Raw genomic sequence first — 18547 nt, forward strand, 5'->3', positions numbered from 1 at the left:
CAACTGATTATTTTTTCTACACATGATTTAAGGAAGAATTACCTTATCGTTATTTTATGACATTCGTTCGATGATTTGTGAACATGTCATAAATGATTTAACATATGCCAACTCGTGCGGCAACTCAATTGCGATTATATTTAATTGATACAAGTTGAATTATACGGCTACGTGGCGTCATGCCACCTCCACATGTGTTACGTAAGTACTATTCCATATTATCTCCTCATTTACACATTGATAACCATCACAGGTTTCCTCTCTTCAGAGTGTTAGTAATATTTGACTTACTTTGCAATCTATCAAGTCTGGCTGGATTTTTCACTGTGAAATCCCCTCAGAAGGGTAAACAGACATTTGCATTCACATTTAAATGAGCAAACAAAATTACGTACTCAATAAATGAGTCTTGGAGTTTTTCAGCATTACGTTTGAACTCTTTGATTAACGACACTATGGAGTTCTGATGGCCTATTGGTTTCTTTAATTTCGCGGTGCCGTAATAATTCACTACATAAAACGAGGTTAACGAATAGTAAATGAGTGAGTGAAACTGAAAGTTCTATATCTATATAGGAGTGCTTGACCTATAAAAGAAGGCGGGAAAGAAGAGGGGGGGCTTGTTATCTTTGAGCACATTGACGGTGGCGGCGCGACACAGTCATAGATATTAATTTTATGAATCTTTTTAGGTTTCATGAGCAAGCTGAAGGACATTTGTTGAGTTTTATAGTTAGCGATCACAGTGAGTAGTGTCCGAATTTTATTCTTCACCTGAAAGCAAATACCTACTTATTTGTTTACCTACGTGGAAATCGTCCACAAGGACTGGAAGATTGTTCTGTATAATTTTTTTTTTTTAATTCATATTAAGTTCTTATTTCTTTAAGCTTCTGGACCATATTTTTAAACTTTTTTTTACTATTTTTGTTTTTCACGTAGAAAGAACAATCAGCATTCATTGCGAAGTGTATGATATATGCATATAAAAAACTACGACGCCAAGAATGATAAATGTCTGAAATATGGACGCGAAGAAAAAACAGGTGTTAAGAAATCCCAAGGAAACTGCAAATATACTGAATTGGCTATTTTTCGGGTAAGAATTCCTCAAAGATTTCGAAATCGGAATAAAAAAATGAAAAATAATAATAAGTGTAATAACAAGTTACAAATTACTGTATCCTCTGTTAGTTTTTTACACCAAGAAGAACTCCCGCCACGAAGTGGATCATTTTTTTGAATTACAGATGGACATTGCCTATTTTCCGAGAGGGATACAAGCGGGACTTGCAAATTGAAGATTTGTACGACCCCCTAAGGTCCAATGAATCGGAAAGCCTCGGCGACCGTCTCGAGAGGTTAGGAAAATTGTCATTAATTGTCACTTATGATCCGTTCACTTGTAAGGTATTCCGTTATGAATTATATTTTGTTCCAGAGAATGGAAAAAGGAGTTGGCGAAAAGGCCCAAAAGTCAGCCAAGTCTGTTGCGGGCACTGATCAGGATATTCTGGTTACCGTCCATGATCCAAGGAGTGGTATTATTAATCCAGTTGATGGTGCTGGAAATTATGCTGCGAGTATGCCAAGGATGGGTGATCAGCTATTTTGATACGGATCAAAATTCTACTACGCCAAACCAAGCTCTGTTCAACATTGGTATCTTGATTTTTGTCTCTGTCAGCATCGTATTTATCGACCATCACAACGATTTGCGTGCCCAGGAAATTGGCATGTGCGTCAGGATTGCTTGCTGCTCGATGATATACCGAAAGGTAGAAGCTGTTGCTTTCGTAAATTGAGACTTTTATTTATCAAATTGACATCAAAGAGAACACCATTTGAATACATTATCGTAGGCACCATAGCTAGTTAGTCTTGTTAAAGGAAGATTTTCATTTTTATGGCACTTCAGGAAATTTTATAAAATAACAGAAATAGAGTAAATTGTCGGTGCATGTTAAAAAGTAAACTAATATCACGATGGTCTTCAGGTTTTACGCCTTGATCTAAGTACAACGAGGAATGGAGCAACTGGAAAAGTGGCCAATTTGATAAGTAACGATGTAGCTCGATTCGACACGGTTTTGATATACCTCCACTTTATTTGGATCATGCCGTTCCAGGTAACACTATCATGAAGTTACAGTTTCAACTGCACGGTAAAGCAACTGATTGGAGCATGATTACAGATATTATTGATAGGATATGTGATGTGGGAGTCTGTGGGTTTTGCAACGTTGGTAGGAGTCGGAGTGATGATAGCCCAAACTTTTCCTATTCAAGGGTACTTAACTCGAGTTGCCGCCAAGTTGAGATCAAGCATCGCAGCAAGAACTGACGAAAGAGTACAAGTCATGAGCGAAATGATTTCTGGAATACAGGTATTATGGAAGCTGACATTTAGAATGATGTAGGTTGAGTGTTTCGGACTGGATTTCCGTGATAGTATCTTTCAAATAATTCACGACGTATACATTGAGAGAACTTTTGCTGCAGGTAGTGAAGATGTACTCATGGGAGGAACCATTCGAGTCGATAGTATCGAAGGTTAGAGCTATGGAGATGAAACTAATCACTTATTCAGCGTACCTGAGAGGAACGCATCTCGGCATGATGAATTTCTCTGGACGGGTAACAATTTACGCGACAATGGTCACTTTCGCACTGATGGGAAATTCTTTGACTGCAGAAGTAGTCTTTCCAGTGTCCAGTCTGTTTCACGCTCTGCAAATGACGTGTGCTTTATTGCTCCCGCAAGCAGTTATCCAGGCGAGCGAAGCTGCTGTGTCTTTGAGAAGAGTAACGGTGAGTCTACACTCTTCGTTCATACATTTTCACGATTTATTTACGACTATTTCTTAATTTTATCCAGGAATTTTTGTTGCTGGACGAAGTGAAGAAACTGAAACATCTTGAACCCACGTCGAAAGATGCGAAGCGAGAAAATGAAAATCGTTCTGCAAATGATGTGTTGGAGAACGAAAAAGAAGATGAACTGGTTAGTGCTATCTGTCGACTGGTACATTCGCGGAGTGTTGTTGTAACTGACATAAGTAGTTGCTTTAGGAGCCGTGGCTGGGGAACAAAGACAGAGTACCAACAGAAATCGACCGTCTCACAAACGATGAGATGCGTGACATGGAAAACGAGATAAGTGGAAAGTTTAAGCGTGGGATTGAGATTGAAATGGTCAGTGTCATGGCCAATTGGATTAGCGGACAGCAACCGCAAACTTTGGTCGAAGCTTCAATGAAAATAAAGAGTCGATCACTCGCCGTGATTGCGGGCTCTGTTGGCTCCGGAAAGTCATCATTGCTGCACCTTCTGCTAGGTGAGTTGCCGGTCGAGTCTGGAAGACTGTCGTTCTTCACTTGCAAAGACAGTGAGAAATTGAGAATCAGCAGTCGAGATATTCGCATTTCGTACTCTGGCCAAGATCCATGGCTATTCTCCGCCTCCGTACGTGACAACATTCTCTTCGGCCAACCGTACGACGAGGAACGCTACCAAGAGGTGCAATGATAAAAATCAAATAACTTGATACAAAAGTATCCGTGGTGTGCCCACCTCATCGAGTTTCTTCGTTCTGTTAAATGTTGCAGTACATCAAAAAACGTTAGACACGTATTTTTTTTTATATGACAATGCCACCGGTAGAGGTATAGGAATGATCCCTGAAGTTTACTTCCAAATATCCATTACCTAGGGTTTCTCGGGAATGATGTAAGATGTTTTGATAAAAGTAATTCAATAACTAAAACTAACAGACAATAAAATGCGTAGTGTTTTTACTCTCTAGGATAACGTTCCATATTTTCTTGAAAGTAAATTTTAAAAGAGGTCCTTACTGTTTAGATCGCTAGATTAGCATATAAGAAAAAAAGCGTGTCTAATGTTTTTTGATATACTACAACATCAAGTTGGTCCTTATTTGGAGGTTGGAAAAATTTCCAATGGGATGCCCCCCCCTGCGTCTATTCCAAGTCATTAAAAAAAAAAACTGTGCAATGTTTGAAGCTTTTACGTCCACTGGAATACGTGCCTGTAAGCTCTGAAAGTTTTAAATGTAAAATACATGTAGTTTTTATAACCAATTATTTTGTTTTGTATGATTTTGGTATAAGTGAGGCGACCGATTTGAATCTTGACAGATTTGTTGCTTACAAGGATAGGACTAAGCAGTGAAAATTTAAAAATTTTATCATAATTTTGTAATATATTTCTTTTTATACATAAGCTTAATAGCATCACTTTTATTAGGCTCATGCATAAGGAAACAATAATTCTGTCATTATAAGCAACAACTCTGTCAAGTTTCAAATGAGTCCCGTAATTTATACCAAAGTTATCCACTGTCACGAGAACTACATTTCATTTTTGCATTTAAAACGTAGAGGCTTAAATCTTTGCACAGATTTTCTTTTGAAAGATTTGGAACAGATCTGGGGAACGTCCGAAATGTTTCCAACACGCAAATAAAGACCACCCTATACGACATACCTTAAAATGAAGAAAATCGGTGAGATGCACCTCGATTACTAAATTCCTTGTCAACCCTGCACAAGCTTGTGAACCTATATCACTGTTTACAGGTAACGGGAGCTTGTGCACTGGCTAAAGACTTTGAACAACTGCCCCACGGCGATTTGAGCCTCGTTGGAGAAAGAGGCGCATCGTTATCAGGAGGTCAAAGAGCTCGAGTCAATTTGGCTAGAGCCGTTTACCGAGACGCTGATCTGTACTTACTGGACGATCCTCTCAGTGCTGTAGATACTCAAGTCAGTCGTCACTTGTTCAACAAATGCATCAAAGGCTTCCTAAAAGACAAGACCCGAATCCTTGTTACTCATCAGCTGCAATTTTTAGGACAAGTGGATGATGTTATCATCATCGATCAAGTAAGCAGAATGAATGCGTTATTCATTATTGGTTCAAGTACAAGGCACCATTGTTCGTGGTTTTTTGATTACAGGGTAAAGTGAGGTGTCAGGGTACTTATGACGAAATTGCTGAAACCAGCCTTTTCCGTGAATTAAGTTCTCACGAACTGGGGGTACACGAAGTGGTCAAAGAAGCAGAAGAAGGTCGCGAGAATGACACGGATGACATGGTATGGCTGATAAAATTTGGAATACACGTTTTAGGATTTGGAATCCGATGAGTCTCAAATCACAAACTTTGCTTGCAGGCAGCCGATGTAACTGTAGGTTTCACCGATGCATTGCAGAAAGTTTCTAAGTGTACTGAAGAACCTGAAGATTTGAACGAGGAGGAAATCGAAAAAGGAACAACATCAATACAAGTATATAAGAGTTACTTTTTGGCAGGTGGTAATCCGTGCACGCTGATATTACTTATCGTAATATTCATAATCGCACAAGCAGTCACAAATATAAGTGATTATTGGCTGTCCTATTGGACAGATCACAATTCAATCGCAGGTGCACTGAAATTGAACGCTTCTGTAAATAATGGTAACACGTCTTCCCAAAATATTGATGCCAAAAATACTACAGAGGTGTCTGCCCTTACCGAATCACTGTGGTTCGATAAATCCGAATTGCTAAGTACAAACGTCGCGATTCAAGTCTATACAGCATTGATTGTGACGAATGTTTTATTAATTTTCGTGCGCAGTGTGTTTTTTATAAGAACATGCATGAAAGCCAGTCGAAATGTACACAACTCCATGTTTTCCAACCTCTTGCGGGCTCCCATGAGATTTTTCAATACAAATCCAGCTGGTATGTTAAACCGGATTCTGACGAACTAATTACACTCTAAACTTCGTGAAAGATTTTTAAACTCGTTTCTATCACCCAGGCAGGATTTTAAACCGTTTCTCGAAGGATATGGGAACTATGGACGAAATTCTGCCTAAAGCGATGTTAGAAACATGTCAGATTCTCGCAGTCACAATTGGAATATTTTCCATCGTAATCGTCGTCATACCATTGGCGGTTGTCCTTGTAATCATAATAACTGGACTTGTATATTTCGTCACAATCTTCTGCGTCAAAACCACCCAAGACATTAAGCGGCTGGAAGGGATCAGTAAGTCACAGTTTATTTAGGTACAGTCCATTATCAATTTTCAAACTAGAAATTTGTAAAAACTGTACACAGAAGATGAGGATTTGTGTATTTGTAAAATCCATTTCTCCTATACGGTACATTGCATAAATTAAACTGGTGACAATGATTCCAGCCAAAAGTCCAGTGTTTTCACAAGTCAGCTCGACTCTGGATGGTCTGACGACTATAAGGAGCAGGGGCAGGTTAGTCGAAGTGATGCTGCGAAAGGAATTTGACCGTTATCAAGACAAGCACACCAGCGCCTGTTACTTAACGATATCCACATTGACTGCATTCGGATTCGCGATAGACCTGATTTCATGCTTGTTTACAACCTGCGTCTGCTTATCGTTCATATTCATTGGCCCTAGTGAGTATCTCGTGATTAAACGAGGGAGTGATCAGGAATCGGAACACTGCGATTCTGATCACCGCTGTTTATTGCAGGAAACTTTCTCGGAGGGTCTGTGGGTCTTGTGATTTCACAGTGCATCAACTTAACTGGCTTAATTCAGTTTGGAGTCAGACTATGTGTTCAAGTGATCTCACAAATAACTTCAGTGGAGAGGATTCTTCAGTATACGAACTTGCCCAAAGAGGGACCTTTCACCACTGACAAGCCTCCTCCGGTCGATTGGCCTTCTAAGGGTGACTTGGCCTTCAATCATGTTTCCATGAAATACGCTGACGCTGAGCCACCAGTATTGAAGGTATGCGTACCAAGATGAAATTGTTCAATATCCATTATTCCATTTCGAAAGTAAGTTATCTTCGTTTTATCTACCTGAAAATGTATCTCACAGTCAAATCTCTTATTCCACCGACTGATCGAATCTTGTACATCGAAAACTTATCTTGAAAGTGACGTTAAACGATTGCCTCTGAGTTTCGTTCTTCTGTTTCTTTGCCTTAGGATCTTAATATGCACATAAATCCAGGTTGGAAGGTTGGAATTGTGGGAAGAACTGGTGCTGGAAAATCATCGCTCGTCTCAGCGCTGTTTCGATTGGCCGAAGACGGTCTGGAAGGGGAAATACTGTTGGACGGAATCAACACGAAGTCTATAGGTCTGCGAGAGCTGCGCCCTTGCATCTCGATCATACCTCAAGTGCCAGTATTATTCTCAGCAAGTCTTCGCTACAACTTGGACCCCTTTGATCAGTACTCGGACGTTGAGTTGTGGGACAGCTTGCGGGAAGTCGAACTTGGAGATGCCGTACAATCCCTCGACTTTCAAGTTGCCGAGGGCGGAGCCAATTTCAGTGTCGGGCAACGTCAACTTATCTGCTTGGCCAGAGCCATTCTGAGAAACAATCGGTTACTCGTCCTTGACGAAGCTACCGCCAACATTGACCGTAGGTTAGTACGGAGCGTGTTGATTTCAGTGCTGTTGCGATGAATTGATATCACATATTTTACTGATTTTTTTGCATCGTCAATATTCCTTCATCTGTTTTCAGTACCGACGCCTTGATTCAAAACACCATAAGACGAAAATTCACCAATTGCACGGTGTTGACGATAGCCCATCGTTTGAACACGATTATGGACAGTGACAGAGTCTTGGTCATGGAGGGGGGCTGCATTGTGGTTCGTATCTAGAATTTGAACTGCCTCCCAAAAGTCTAAAATTCAAAATTGCCCAGAATTAAGCAGTGCTGAGATCCCATTCTTTTTCATTGCTCCCGCAGGAATTTGGTCCTCCGCATTTGCTGTTGAAAAATCCGAATGGCTACTTTTTCCAAATGCTACAACAAACGGGAAAGGCGACCGCGGAGAAACTTGCACAGATTGCTGAAAGCTCCTATACTAAGCTAGCTACGAATACAACGAAGTAGCAAGTGAAATAAAAATTCTCAGCAGTGCAGTGGAGTGATGATGAGTTTAGAGCGAAACAAAGAAACAGAAGCCTTGAATCGTGGTTGCATTATTATTGTTATAATTTACTGTCAAGATTTACTGTGCTTACGATTAAGGTTGTGCACATATTTCTAACAATAATTGTCTTCTTCTCCTATCGAGAAATCCCTGAAATACATAGAAAATTCGTCAGTAATATTCATGTCAAAGACATCGAACATAAATAATTAAATATGCTCACAATATACCAGAATGAGATTTTCCAGATATTTATTTACATTTCGGACATTCCTCACAACCTGCTAACATAGGACTGATGATAACTACCGTTGGTAATTTTTTTCAAACATCTAGACTGGTATATTGAAACATATCAATATGTCGCACTCCAGTTTCCGATGCCGTGTATCTCTGGAGAGAAATCGTTAGTACCCAGAGTAACCAAAGTCAAGATGTTCAGTGCCATTTTAAAGTGTATCCAGTATTTCGTCTTGAAAGGACCGTTACTTCTAATTCTAGCGCGCGTGCTCCCCCCACTACGTATTTCTGTTTACGAGTGTTTAGGCAATCCCTTCCGTTTGAAGACACGCGACTCCATTCCGAAGTTGAGCCTGCGGTCGAATCGAGTCGTGCTCGAGCGATTAGTGGGGAAAAGTAATTTCCAAGAACATATTCCCATGACTGGTTTGAACGGCCCTATTTAGAGGGAATACTGTGTAATCAATTTTTCGAAGTAATAATTTTCAATCATAATGTACAGTTTGGAATGAATGTTAAAATGCAGCCAAACATGTGGTGTTGCCTTCTTAATCTTGCTATCAAAAAGTAAGCCTTAATCAAAAATGTCTTTTGCACAATATTTAGACAATTTTACTAATAATATATTACATCATTGAGCTGGAGTCCTCGCAATAAAAGGTACTTATACAATATTAATTGGTCTATATATATATATGTATATATATATATATATGTGTGTGTGTGTGTGTGTGTGTCTACCTACGTCATCGTCGTATAATATTATCACCTATAGGGTTGTTGTGTTGATGTAGATTGTTTTATCAATCAGTCAAGTTATGCGTTATCTACATTATTTATTGTTAAATTATAACTTGTGACACGTGGCGTGCATGCTCGTGCACGGACGGGAGAGAGCTGGTTCTTCTTTCGTCTTGCCAACTCACAATCAAGTCTGCTACAGCCAACTCAATGCAGCCAACTTATACTTACCGAATGTTACCAACTTATACTCACGACATCCTTCTCTTATCACCAAACAAGATTTGTGTAAAATATGATTTTACAAAACTCTGTTCTTTAAGCCAGTTCGTAATCGTTGACGTAGGTTGGTGTCTTTATTGTCCTTCTAGGTCTAGCAGTAGTCGAGTGTCGAGTCCTATTTGGTTTAATATTAACTACATTTTCTTGTGACCTGGTATTGGTTAAATTTTCAATAACTGCACTCTCTTACTACTATTGCTATTAGATTCATCATAGTCTTTTTTTATGCGAATTATTATCATAAAAATATGGACCAAAAATATGTTTTCTATTTCTCTCGACAGTGCTGCTGTTATGCAGTTTTATTGCGACTAACCCGAGTCTAGAAGATCTATTTACGATTCTACCTCGAACTAGGGGCTTATTCAACTCTTTACGAATATATTATACTTTGTCTCCAATCTGAATATCTTTTAAATTTTTACCGCCTCTATCATACTACATTTTCAACAGAGAGTACCTTCAATTAGTACAATTACTTAATCAATTATGGAACAGATCTGAGAAGATAACGAAAAAACTACCGACTTTGCCACATTATTTTTACGTAGGTTATTACGTAGGTTGTTTTATTAACCCTAGCCACTGACATGGGGTCTAGTCGACTCCACAACTTGCTCGAATCAGGATTGTTTGTGCAAGTAAAATAAAGAATGATTGAAAAAACTTTTGGGTCTCAAGGACTCCATGTATGTATTGCATATTGTTTTACTTTTTTTGCTTCAAAAACTTCTCTCACATCCTCCATCGTTTTTTGCTAAATATAAGTTTGGAGCCTATTTCTGAATTGTTAAATTTTGTCTCAGAATTTTGTTTGAGTCGTAACTGTTCATAACGTAATGCTGTGTACAGTGATAACATTCCAAAGTTGGCTGGGGTTTAAGTAACCCCGTATAAGTAATGTGGAAGTTTCAATAGGTCTAAGTGACTAGGCTTAAACAGCTAAGTTATGCGTTATTTGTGTTCAGGTGTATACTGAGAGTAATGATAATGTATGTGTGCAATTAAATTGTCAAGAAATAATTGGGTTATAAATGACTTAGTAGCGTCAACTATATGTTGATAACTCGAGTATATGGCTATCTATAAATTAGTTCAAAACAGAAATTAAATATAATATGCTAAGTCAATAGCTTATTACCCAAGTTATTTCATTTTCTTCCATAATACGATACCAGGCATTTTATGTGTCTTCGAATGCCACTATCATCACCCAATAAGAAGTAGGGGAAATTCGTTATCATAGTGGTAATCGTAATCGGTATTGTCGTGCTCTAGATAGAGAAATATTGGTCTTTTATTGAACGCGTCTCACGTTACCGGGTCGTACTCATCAACAGTGGAGTAGTTGGAAAACAGTATTACAGTGAACCGAAACGTAGCATGAAAATGCTGAACTCAAAATGAAATGTGTCAAAGATTAGTAACACATTGCCAGGTTGCATCATTATTGAAAACGTAACGCGTATCTGTATTTGCACGCCTTGTGAAAACAAAAATACGGAACTGATGGCAAGTAATTATAATTTGTTCATCCCTTTCAATACATTATACTCATTGTCTTCCACCTTATATTGTCCGTTCAATTTATCTCAAAGTATTGCAAGTACCGAACCAAACTTCATGAACGGCTATTAATTTATAAATGGATAAAAATAATAACACTCTTAATCAAATAAGAAAATAAAAGATTGTTACATATTTTTTTTTGAAGAACTTACAGCTCAGAATAAAATGACAATTTCTTCCATTTTCTCTTTATCTATTGCAGATGACGGCAGGTGAATTTTCAAACATGGACAAGAAAGAGAAACGCGGGCGCAGAAACCCTAAAGAAACAGCGAATTTTCTGAGCTGGTTGTGTTTCGGGTAGGCCATGCAGAAAAAATAAACATTTTTGGTTACATTCGTTACGAGTTATCCTTGGCGTATCTAAATCTTTTTTTTGGACGATATCAGTTTTCTATTTAATCAGAAGATTCCGTTAGAAATATTTTTCAGAATGCGTTAGAAGAAAAATTCAGAATAAACATTACGGTAGTGCTACTTTAGAACTTTAATAAAATGTAAACAAACCAGATATCCAACAGACGCGTCGTAGATAAGAATAAGTCACGCAAACAGCGAGGAGTTTAATCATGTGTCTGATTTAATACTGGCAAAAAACGACGTAAATGAATTTGAGCCAGATCAATAAGTTGTTTTTAATGTTGATAGTAAACTACGCTAACTACAAGTTCACGAATGTCAGCTATATTGTAATTTACATACAATCAATAGTATGAAAATCTATCATGAATTGAATTGTGAATTACCCTGAACTGGGAAAACTTATGCAATGGTTACGTAAAAGATTTTCCGGCTTGTAGGTGGACGTTACCCATTTTTTCCAAAGGAGTCAAACGCGGCTTGCAGATATCAGATTTATACGATCCCCTGAAAGCTAATAGATCCGTTGGTCTCGGTGACCGTTTGGAAATGTGAGTGAAACAGTTTATTGTTACATGTCCACCAGAAGAAATGACGAATAATAATCCGTTGGCACAGAAAATTTTTTCACAAGCTTTTTTGTATCACCTACAAGGGAATGGAATAAGGAATTAACGAAGATGGAAAAACACCCAAACTCAAAGAGACAGCCAAGTTTGGTGTGGGCACTGTTCAGGATGTTTTGGGTTCCGTTCATGCTGCAAGGAGTGCTTTTCGTGGTTCTGTTGCTCGGACTGAAAATCTTAGAGCCAATATGCCAGAGATGGATTATCAGCTACTTCGATTCCGGGGAAAAGTTGATGCCCCAAAACGAAGCTCTCCTCTACGTTCTCACTTTGACTTTACTCACTCTCGGTATAATATTCATCGATCATCACAACACTCTGCGCACTCAGGAACTTGGAATGTGCATCAGGATTGCGTGCTGTTCGATGATATACAGAAAGGTAAATACTTTTGTTTCTCTAAATTGACTTTTTTATTCAGTAAATTGACAACATCCAGATCACCATTTGAGCACATTATCATATGCACTACAGCCAGTTGGTCTTGTTAGAGGGAGATTTTCAGTATAATCGCATTTCACGAAATATCTGTAGAATAAAAGGAGCAGAGTAAACTGGTTAGAATAGGTTAAATAGAGCAGTTATGTTGATAGTACATTGTGTATCAAGGGCGGAAAACAAGTGATTTTGAAGAGAGTGAAGTAAGCCGCATAAGCGAAGCAAGGGCCGGCTGTGAAGGCCTCCCACGAGTCAAATCGCATTCCGCCCGTGGTGTACAAACTACTTTTTGTTCGACCCATTTGAAACGCGTCATTTCATATATGTAGAGCAGGCGCGTTTCGAAAGGGTCAGGCAGAAATTTTCTACCGGCAATGTTTTGCCGATCATGGGTTCTCGTAACTGATGAATGCACTGAAGGCAAATTGCTGGGGCCTGTTTCAGCTTCTACGTCTCCATTTGACCACGGTGAAGAATGCTGCTGCGGGAAAAGTTGCCAATTTGATAAGTAACGATGTGGCTCGATTTGACGATGTTCTAAACTATCTTCACCTTGTTTGGATCATGCCGTTACAGGTAATGAGCGTCAATCGTAGTAATAACAATTTGGATATGGGAAAATTTCATAAGTAAAACAGTGACTATCAAGTTTCTATGAGGGTTCGAGTAAAACTCCAGAACTGTGTAAGCTTAGACCGACCGTTACATCGAATAATCAAAATTCCGTATGATTGAAACCTCCAAAGACAAGGATTCCAAATAATCAAAACTTCTAATAGGTTGACTTATAAGCCTTACCAAATTTTGCTACATTCGGAATTTCGATCATTCGATATGACGGCGAATTTGAAATTTGACAATTTTGAATTTGATCTGCACCCTTCCAATGATCGTCCAACACCAACGACTTAAATGTATGCCATGCTGGCGTAATTGCAGACGATATTGATAGGATATGTGATATGGCAGTCTGTGGGCATAGCAACGTTAGCCGGGGTGGCAGCGATGATAATTCAGACTTTGCCAGTCCAATCGTACCTGACCCACATGAGCGCGAAGCTGCGATCGAAGATTGCAGACAGAACTGACGAGAGAGTACAGATCATGAGCGAGATGATTTCCGGGATACAGGTAATGGTATACAGAATTCGATCTGGTCGAACAACGGATTTCGATGACTTAGCGTGGATTATTATTTCAGGTAGTTAAGATGTATGCATGGGAAAAACCGTTCGAACTGATAGTATCCAGAGTTCGAAAATTGGAGATTAAATTGATTGCTCACTCGTCTTACCTGAGAGCAGCATTTGTCGGCATGATAGAACTCACGGGACGAGGCACAAACTACGTAACTATGATAACGTTTGCACTGATGGGTCATCTTCTGACTGCTGAAATAGTGTTTCCTGTGGCTACTCTACTCAATACACTGCGAGTAACATGTGCCGCGGAACTGCCGACAGCAGTTACCTCGGCTGGTGAGGCCGCTGTGTCTTTGAGAAGAATAACGGTTAGTTTAGAGTGAATCTTCGATCTCTTTCTCCATCATTGTCAAGTCAACAGATGTCGTTTATCATTCTTTCAGGAATTCTTACTGTTGGACGAAGTAAAAGGAATGGAATGTGTCGAAAGTCCAGTCCCTAAAGGCCTGGTAAAAAATAATGCCAATAATGTGACAAATGTTATACTCAAGAATGAGGCAGATGTCGAAATGGTGAGTGCTGATATTAATTACTTGTTGACTAGGGTGATCCTTACTTAGGGTGTTGATGATTTTTTTTCAGACCACCCCCCAAATCAACTATAAATAATTCAAAAACAATTTCCTAATTCTTTCACATTTTTATATCAATTCTAACCCATGCCTGTAAATGGATGGATATCATCATGTAAGATACATCTGTTTCAGATACATTCTTAGCATATAATTTATTGTAAGAGTGACGATGTTCGAATCAATCTGTAATTGCGAAGATTTAGTGAGTATTAGTACTACTATCTGAGAAAAAATTCACATCATCATACCAACCAATCTCGACAAATTGCACACCATAGAAATTTGATTTTTTCTTTTTATTTGTAAAAAATGCAATTATCTATGATACTTGGTATGATGATGTGAATTTTTCGAACATTATTACTCTTACAGTAAAATATATAGAGTCCGAAACACGTGTATTTTAAATTGGGAAATTCTTCCTCTTACAGGCACGGGTTACAGTTGATATAAAAATCTGAAAAAAAATTGTGAATTTTTTTAAAATTATTTATAGTTGATTTGGTGGGATGATCCGGAATAAATTCGTGAACATGCTAAATGAGGACCACCCTATTGTTCACCCATGGAACGTTGTGTGTAGGTATGTGAATAAATCTTTGTTTCAGAAGTCTCTTCTGCGAAACGAAAGAAAATCCGTGGTCAAAATTGAGCAAACTGAGGACAGTGGAATAGAGATTGTGAAAAACAGAACAGGTGATGAGTCGAGGCATGAAATTGGTGTCGAATTGGTCAATGTTGCTGCAAACTGGATTATCGAACAGCTGCCACCAACTTTATGCGAAGTGTCGTTGAAAATAAAGAGTAAATCGCTTTCCGTTGTCGCGGGGCCTGTTGGCTCAGGAAAGTCATCATTGCTGCATCTGCTCCTAGGCGAGTTGTCGGTCGGAGCTGGCAGAGTGTCGTTTAGCAGTGGCGGTGGCAGTAAGAAGACTAGAATCAATAGCCGAGATATTCGCATATCTTACACCAGTCAAGTTCCATGGCTTTTTTCGGCCTCCATACGCGACAACATTTTATTTGGCCAGCCCTACGACGAAAAACGATACCAAGAAGTATGTTGATTGAATATTTAGTCAAGCTGCGTCCATTATTTAAACTATTTTTATCGTCTTCAGGTGACAAGAGTTTGCGCGCTCGTTAAAGACTTCGAGCAGCTGCCTCAGGGGGACCTGAGCTTTGTTGGGGAGAGAGGAGCCTCTCTGTCAGGAGGCCAAAAAGCTCGGGTCAATCTGGCCAGAGCCGTTTACAAAGACGCTGATCTTTACTTGCTCGACGATCCTCTGAGCGCTGTTGATGCTCACGTCGGTCGTCATTTGTTTGAAAAATGCCTCAAAGGTTTTCTGAATGGCAAAACCCGGCTTCTGGTTACTCATCAGTTGCAATTTCTACAGCACGTTGACAATATCATTTTTATCGACCGTGTGAGTAAAAAATACTTTCTTAATATTTAGAATTTGACTTTTTTGGTAAATGTGTAGAAAAAAATTTTTTTTCAGGGTACCGTCGTGCTTCAAGGAACTTACGATGAGATAGCCGATGCTGGCCTACATGTATTAGATTTTCTAAAAACAGAAAAAACTGACGAAAATGAAGAAGCGCAAGACAGACACGAGGACAACATAACCGAAAAGGTAGCCGCCGAAAATAATTGATTAATTCGATTCCATCAACGTACAATGTTCGCTCCGGCGTTGTCAAATTTTCAAAGACCTTGTTGGTTGTTGGGATGATCTTGGATGCCTGAGAAAAATCTGGCGGTTAATCTGTACGAGTACTGATCACAAAACTGACATGTACTTTCAGACAACGCATACAGCTGCAACTGACATTTTTGAGCCAATCGAACCTTCTGAAAGTATTGAAGAATCGGAGAAGCTCAGCGACGAAAAGGTCGCGACGGGAATAATATCCACAGGGATATACAAGAGTTATTTCTTGGCAGGGGGAAATATTTGTTCGTTGATCTTTCTCGTTATAATTTTCATAATAGCTCAAGTAATGATAAGTGCTAGTGATTATTGGCTAACCTACTGGACGAATCACAATATTCTTAAAGATCGGTTGCAATCAAACGATTCCATTGCTAATGAAGAAGCTAAATCGAATTGGTTTAATGAGGACGGGCTGCTTCGTACAGACGTTGCGATTCAAGTGTGTACAGCGTTATTCATAGCCAGCATTTTCTTCCTCATGCTGCGCGGCTTTCTCTTCATGAGAACTTGCATGAACGCCAGTTGCAACATACACAACTCCATGTTTTCAAACCTTTTATGTGCGCCAATGAGATTCTTCAATACGAATCCGGCTGGTAGGTCGTACATCTATCTTAAGCAGCCCCTTTTTTTCCCCGACATCTGATTCGGCGAATTGATTTTCTGTGCAGGAAAAATCTTGAACCGATTTTCGAAGGACGTGGGTGCAATGGATGAATTCTTACCAAAAGCAATGCTAGAGGCACTTCAGATTTTTTTCGCCATTATTGGAATCTTCTGTATTGTGATATTCTTCATACCCTTGGCGATTGTGCCCGTGATTATCATTAGTGGAGTTTTGTATTTAGTGACGATCACGACCCTCAAGACTGCCCAGAGCATCAAACGACTGGAAGGAATTGGTCAGTTATCGAAAACAATTCAATAACATAGTTGGATAACCGAAAAACATTAATCGTTACGTTGTGCGCCCATTTCTCTGGGTCAGTTTTATTGTACTTGATGGTTGATATTTTACGCATATCGCTCTTTTTTACCGACAAATAATGACCGCAGCCAAGAGTCCAGTTTTCTCGCATGTCGGTTCTACTCTGGACGGATTAACGACAGTACGAAGCAGTGGTGCGAAGATCATAGACATGCTGCGGCAGGAATTTGATCTTCGCCAAGATTTGCACACTGGTGCATGGTATATGACAATTGCTACGTCGACTGCCTTCGGATTCGCCCTCGATATGCTTTCGTGCTTTTTCACGAGTTTCGTTTGCTTCTCGTTAATCCTTTTGGACGATGGTAGGTATTCCACCTGAATACTTAGACTAGAATAATATTGAAATATAATAAGTGAGTTGCGGAATTCCTAGGCAATTTTCTGAGCGGATCTGCGGGTCTGGTGATTACACAATGCTTGCTTATGACTAGCACACTGCAATTTGGAGTGAAGAAATTTGCCATGGTGGTTTCGCAGATGACTTCAGTGGAGAGAATTCTTCACTATACTGATTTACCCAAAGAAGGACCGTTCATCACTGACAAACCTCCGCCGTCTACTTGGCCTTCTAAGGGTGACTTGGTCTTCAATCGTGTATCGATGAGATACGCTGACGACAAACCACCAGTATTGAAGGTACGTTCAACAAAATATCTCAGCTGATGATGATTTTCAATTCCAGTGCTTTTGTCACATCGCAACAGGATGTCAGCATGAATATAAAGCCCGGGTGGAAAGTTGGCATAGTGGGAAGAACCGGGGCTGGGAAATCTTCCCTCATCTCGGCACTGTTCCGTTTGACTGGAGATGGACTGGAAGGTGACATCTTTCTGGACGGAATAGATACGAAGACGATCGGATTGCAAGAGCTGCGCCCCCGCATTTCGATCATACCCCAGGAGCCAATCTTGTTCACAGCAAGTCTTCGCTACAACTTGGATCCATTTGATGAATACTCGGATTCAGAGTTGTGGGATAGTCTACGGGAAGTAGAACTTGGGGACTCGGTATCGTCCCTCGACTTTCAAGTACACGAGGGCGGTGCTAATTTCAGCGTAGGACAGCGCCAGTTGATTTGCTTGGCCCGAGCAATCCTCAGAAACAATCGGCTTCTCGTGCTCGATGAAGCTACTGCGAACATCGACCGAAGGTTGGTGCACATCACGTCAAGCTTATCAGTGTCATTTCATCGATTATCGAAGAAGTATTGAATGTTCTCGGTTGCCCACTCGATCTCTTCAATTTTGAACTGGAATTTTTTAATTTTGATAGCACAATAATAGTGAATTCTTCTCTAGCACCGACGCTCTTATCCAGAGTACCGTAAGACGGAGATTTTCTGATTGTACGGTACTAACGATAGCCCATCGATTGAATACGGTAATGGACAATGATCGAGTCTTGGTCATGGATGGAGGTTGCATCGTGGTGCGTTGCTCTTTCAATCTGGTATTGAAGCTTCAGAATACTCAAACTACATGTGAACAGGTTAAGTAAGCTTTTTGTTTCTCACGCAGGAATTCGGTCCTCCAAATTTGCTGTTGGAAAATCCAAATGGTCTCTTTACGCAAATGCTGAAACAAACTTCACAAAGAACCTCGGAAAATCCTTCCTAGTTTTCACGATTGATGGCACGGATCATCACAGTGATGGCGAATCTTCTGTGATGGAGAATTAGCTTCATAACTATTTCAGACTCAATACACACGATAAAAAAAAATCCTACAGCACAGATCGTGATCCTATAACAGCACCTATGTAATCATTTGAAAGAAATTCATTTCATAATAAAATAATATTCAACGTTTCTGAATAAGTTGTACACATTCCTATGGATAATTTGTTGAAC

The 18547-nt window shown here is 39.5% G+C and overlaps 2 protein-coding genes across 15 annotated transcripts; both read left to right on the top strand.

Moving 5' to 3' along the window:
- The first annotated feature begins 19 nt into the window (after positions 1-19).
- LOC124306142 (ATP-binding cassette sub-family C member 4-like) lies at positions 20-8194 on the top strand. 5 transcript variants are annotated; one of them, XM_046766377.1, is made up of 19 exons: positions 20-543; positions 693-745; positions 943-1099; positions 1251-1361; positions 1442-1778; positions 1998-2129; positions 2196-2387; positions 2503-2811; positions 2879-3004; positions 3073-3519; positions 4599-4904; positions 4979-5116; positions 5195-5750; positions 5830-6060; positions 6215-6451; positions 6529-6791; positions 6995-7440; positions 7542-7671; positions 7773-8194. In XM_046766377.1, the coding sequence occupies exons 3-19, from the start codon at positions 1026-1028 to the stop codon at positions 7917-7919; spliced, it is 4182 nt and encodes a 1393-aa protein (XP_046622333.1). In that variant the 5' UTR covers positions 20-543; positions 693-745; positions 943-1025; the 3' UTR covers positions 7920-8194. The 5 variants fall into 5 exon arrangements, with proteins under 5 accessions (XP_046622333.1, XP_046622332.1, XP_046622334.1 ...); XM_046766376.1 differs by having other exon boundaries at positions 20-201; XM_046766378.1 differs by lacking the exon at positions 20-543 and having other exon boundaries at positions 638-745.
- A 420-nt stretch (positions 8195-8614) lies between these two features.
- On the top strand, positions 8615-18511 carry LOC124306139 (ATP-binding cassette sub-family C member 4-like). Of its 10 annotated transcripts, XM_046766361.1 has the most exons (19): positions 9136-9282; positions 10994-11091; positions 11592-11702; positions 11786-12158; positions 12660-12791; positions 13155-13346; positions 13417-13725; positions 13801-13929; positions 14601-15047; positions 15111-15416; positions 15492-15626; positions 15799-15949; positions 16052-16303; positions 16379-16609; positions 16764-17000; positions 17072-17334; positions 17403-17848; positions 17997-18126; positions 18216-18511. In XM_046766361.1, the coding sequence occupies exons 1-19, from the start codon at positions 9151-9153 to the stop codon at positions 18312-18314; spliced, it is 4173 nt and encodes a 1390-aa protein (XP_046622317.1). In that variant the 5' UTR covers positions 9136-9150; the 3' UTR covers positions 18315-18511. The 10 variants fall into 10 exon arrangements, with proteins under 10 accessions (XP_046622319.1, XP_046622322.1, XP_046622323.1 ...); XM_046766363.1 differs by lacking the exon at positions 9136-9282 and adding an exon at positions 8615-8859 and having other exon boundaries at positions 15799-16303; XM_046766366.1 differs by lacking the exon at positions 9136-9282 and adding an exon at positions 8615-8766 and having other exon boundaries at positions 15799-16303.
- The last annotated feature ends 36 nt before the right edge of the window (positions 18512-18547 follow it).

Source organism: Neodiprion virginianus, chromosome 5 (genome assembly GCF_021901495.1).
Source record: "Neodiprion virginianus isolate iyNeoVirg1 chromosome 5, iyNeoVirg1.1, whole genome shotgun sequence".
NCBI lineage: Eukaryota > Metazoa > Arthropoda > Insecta > Hymenoptera > Diprionidae > Neodiprion > Neodiprion virginianus.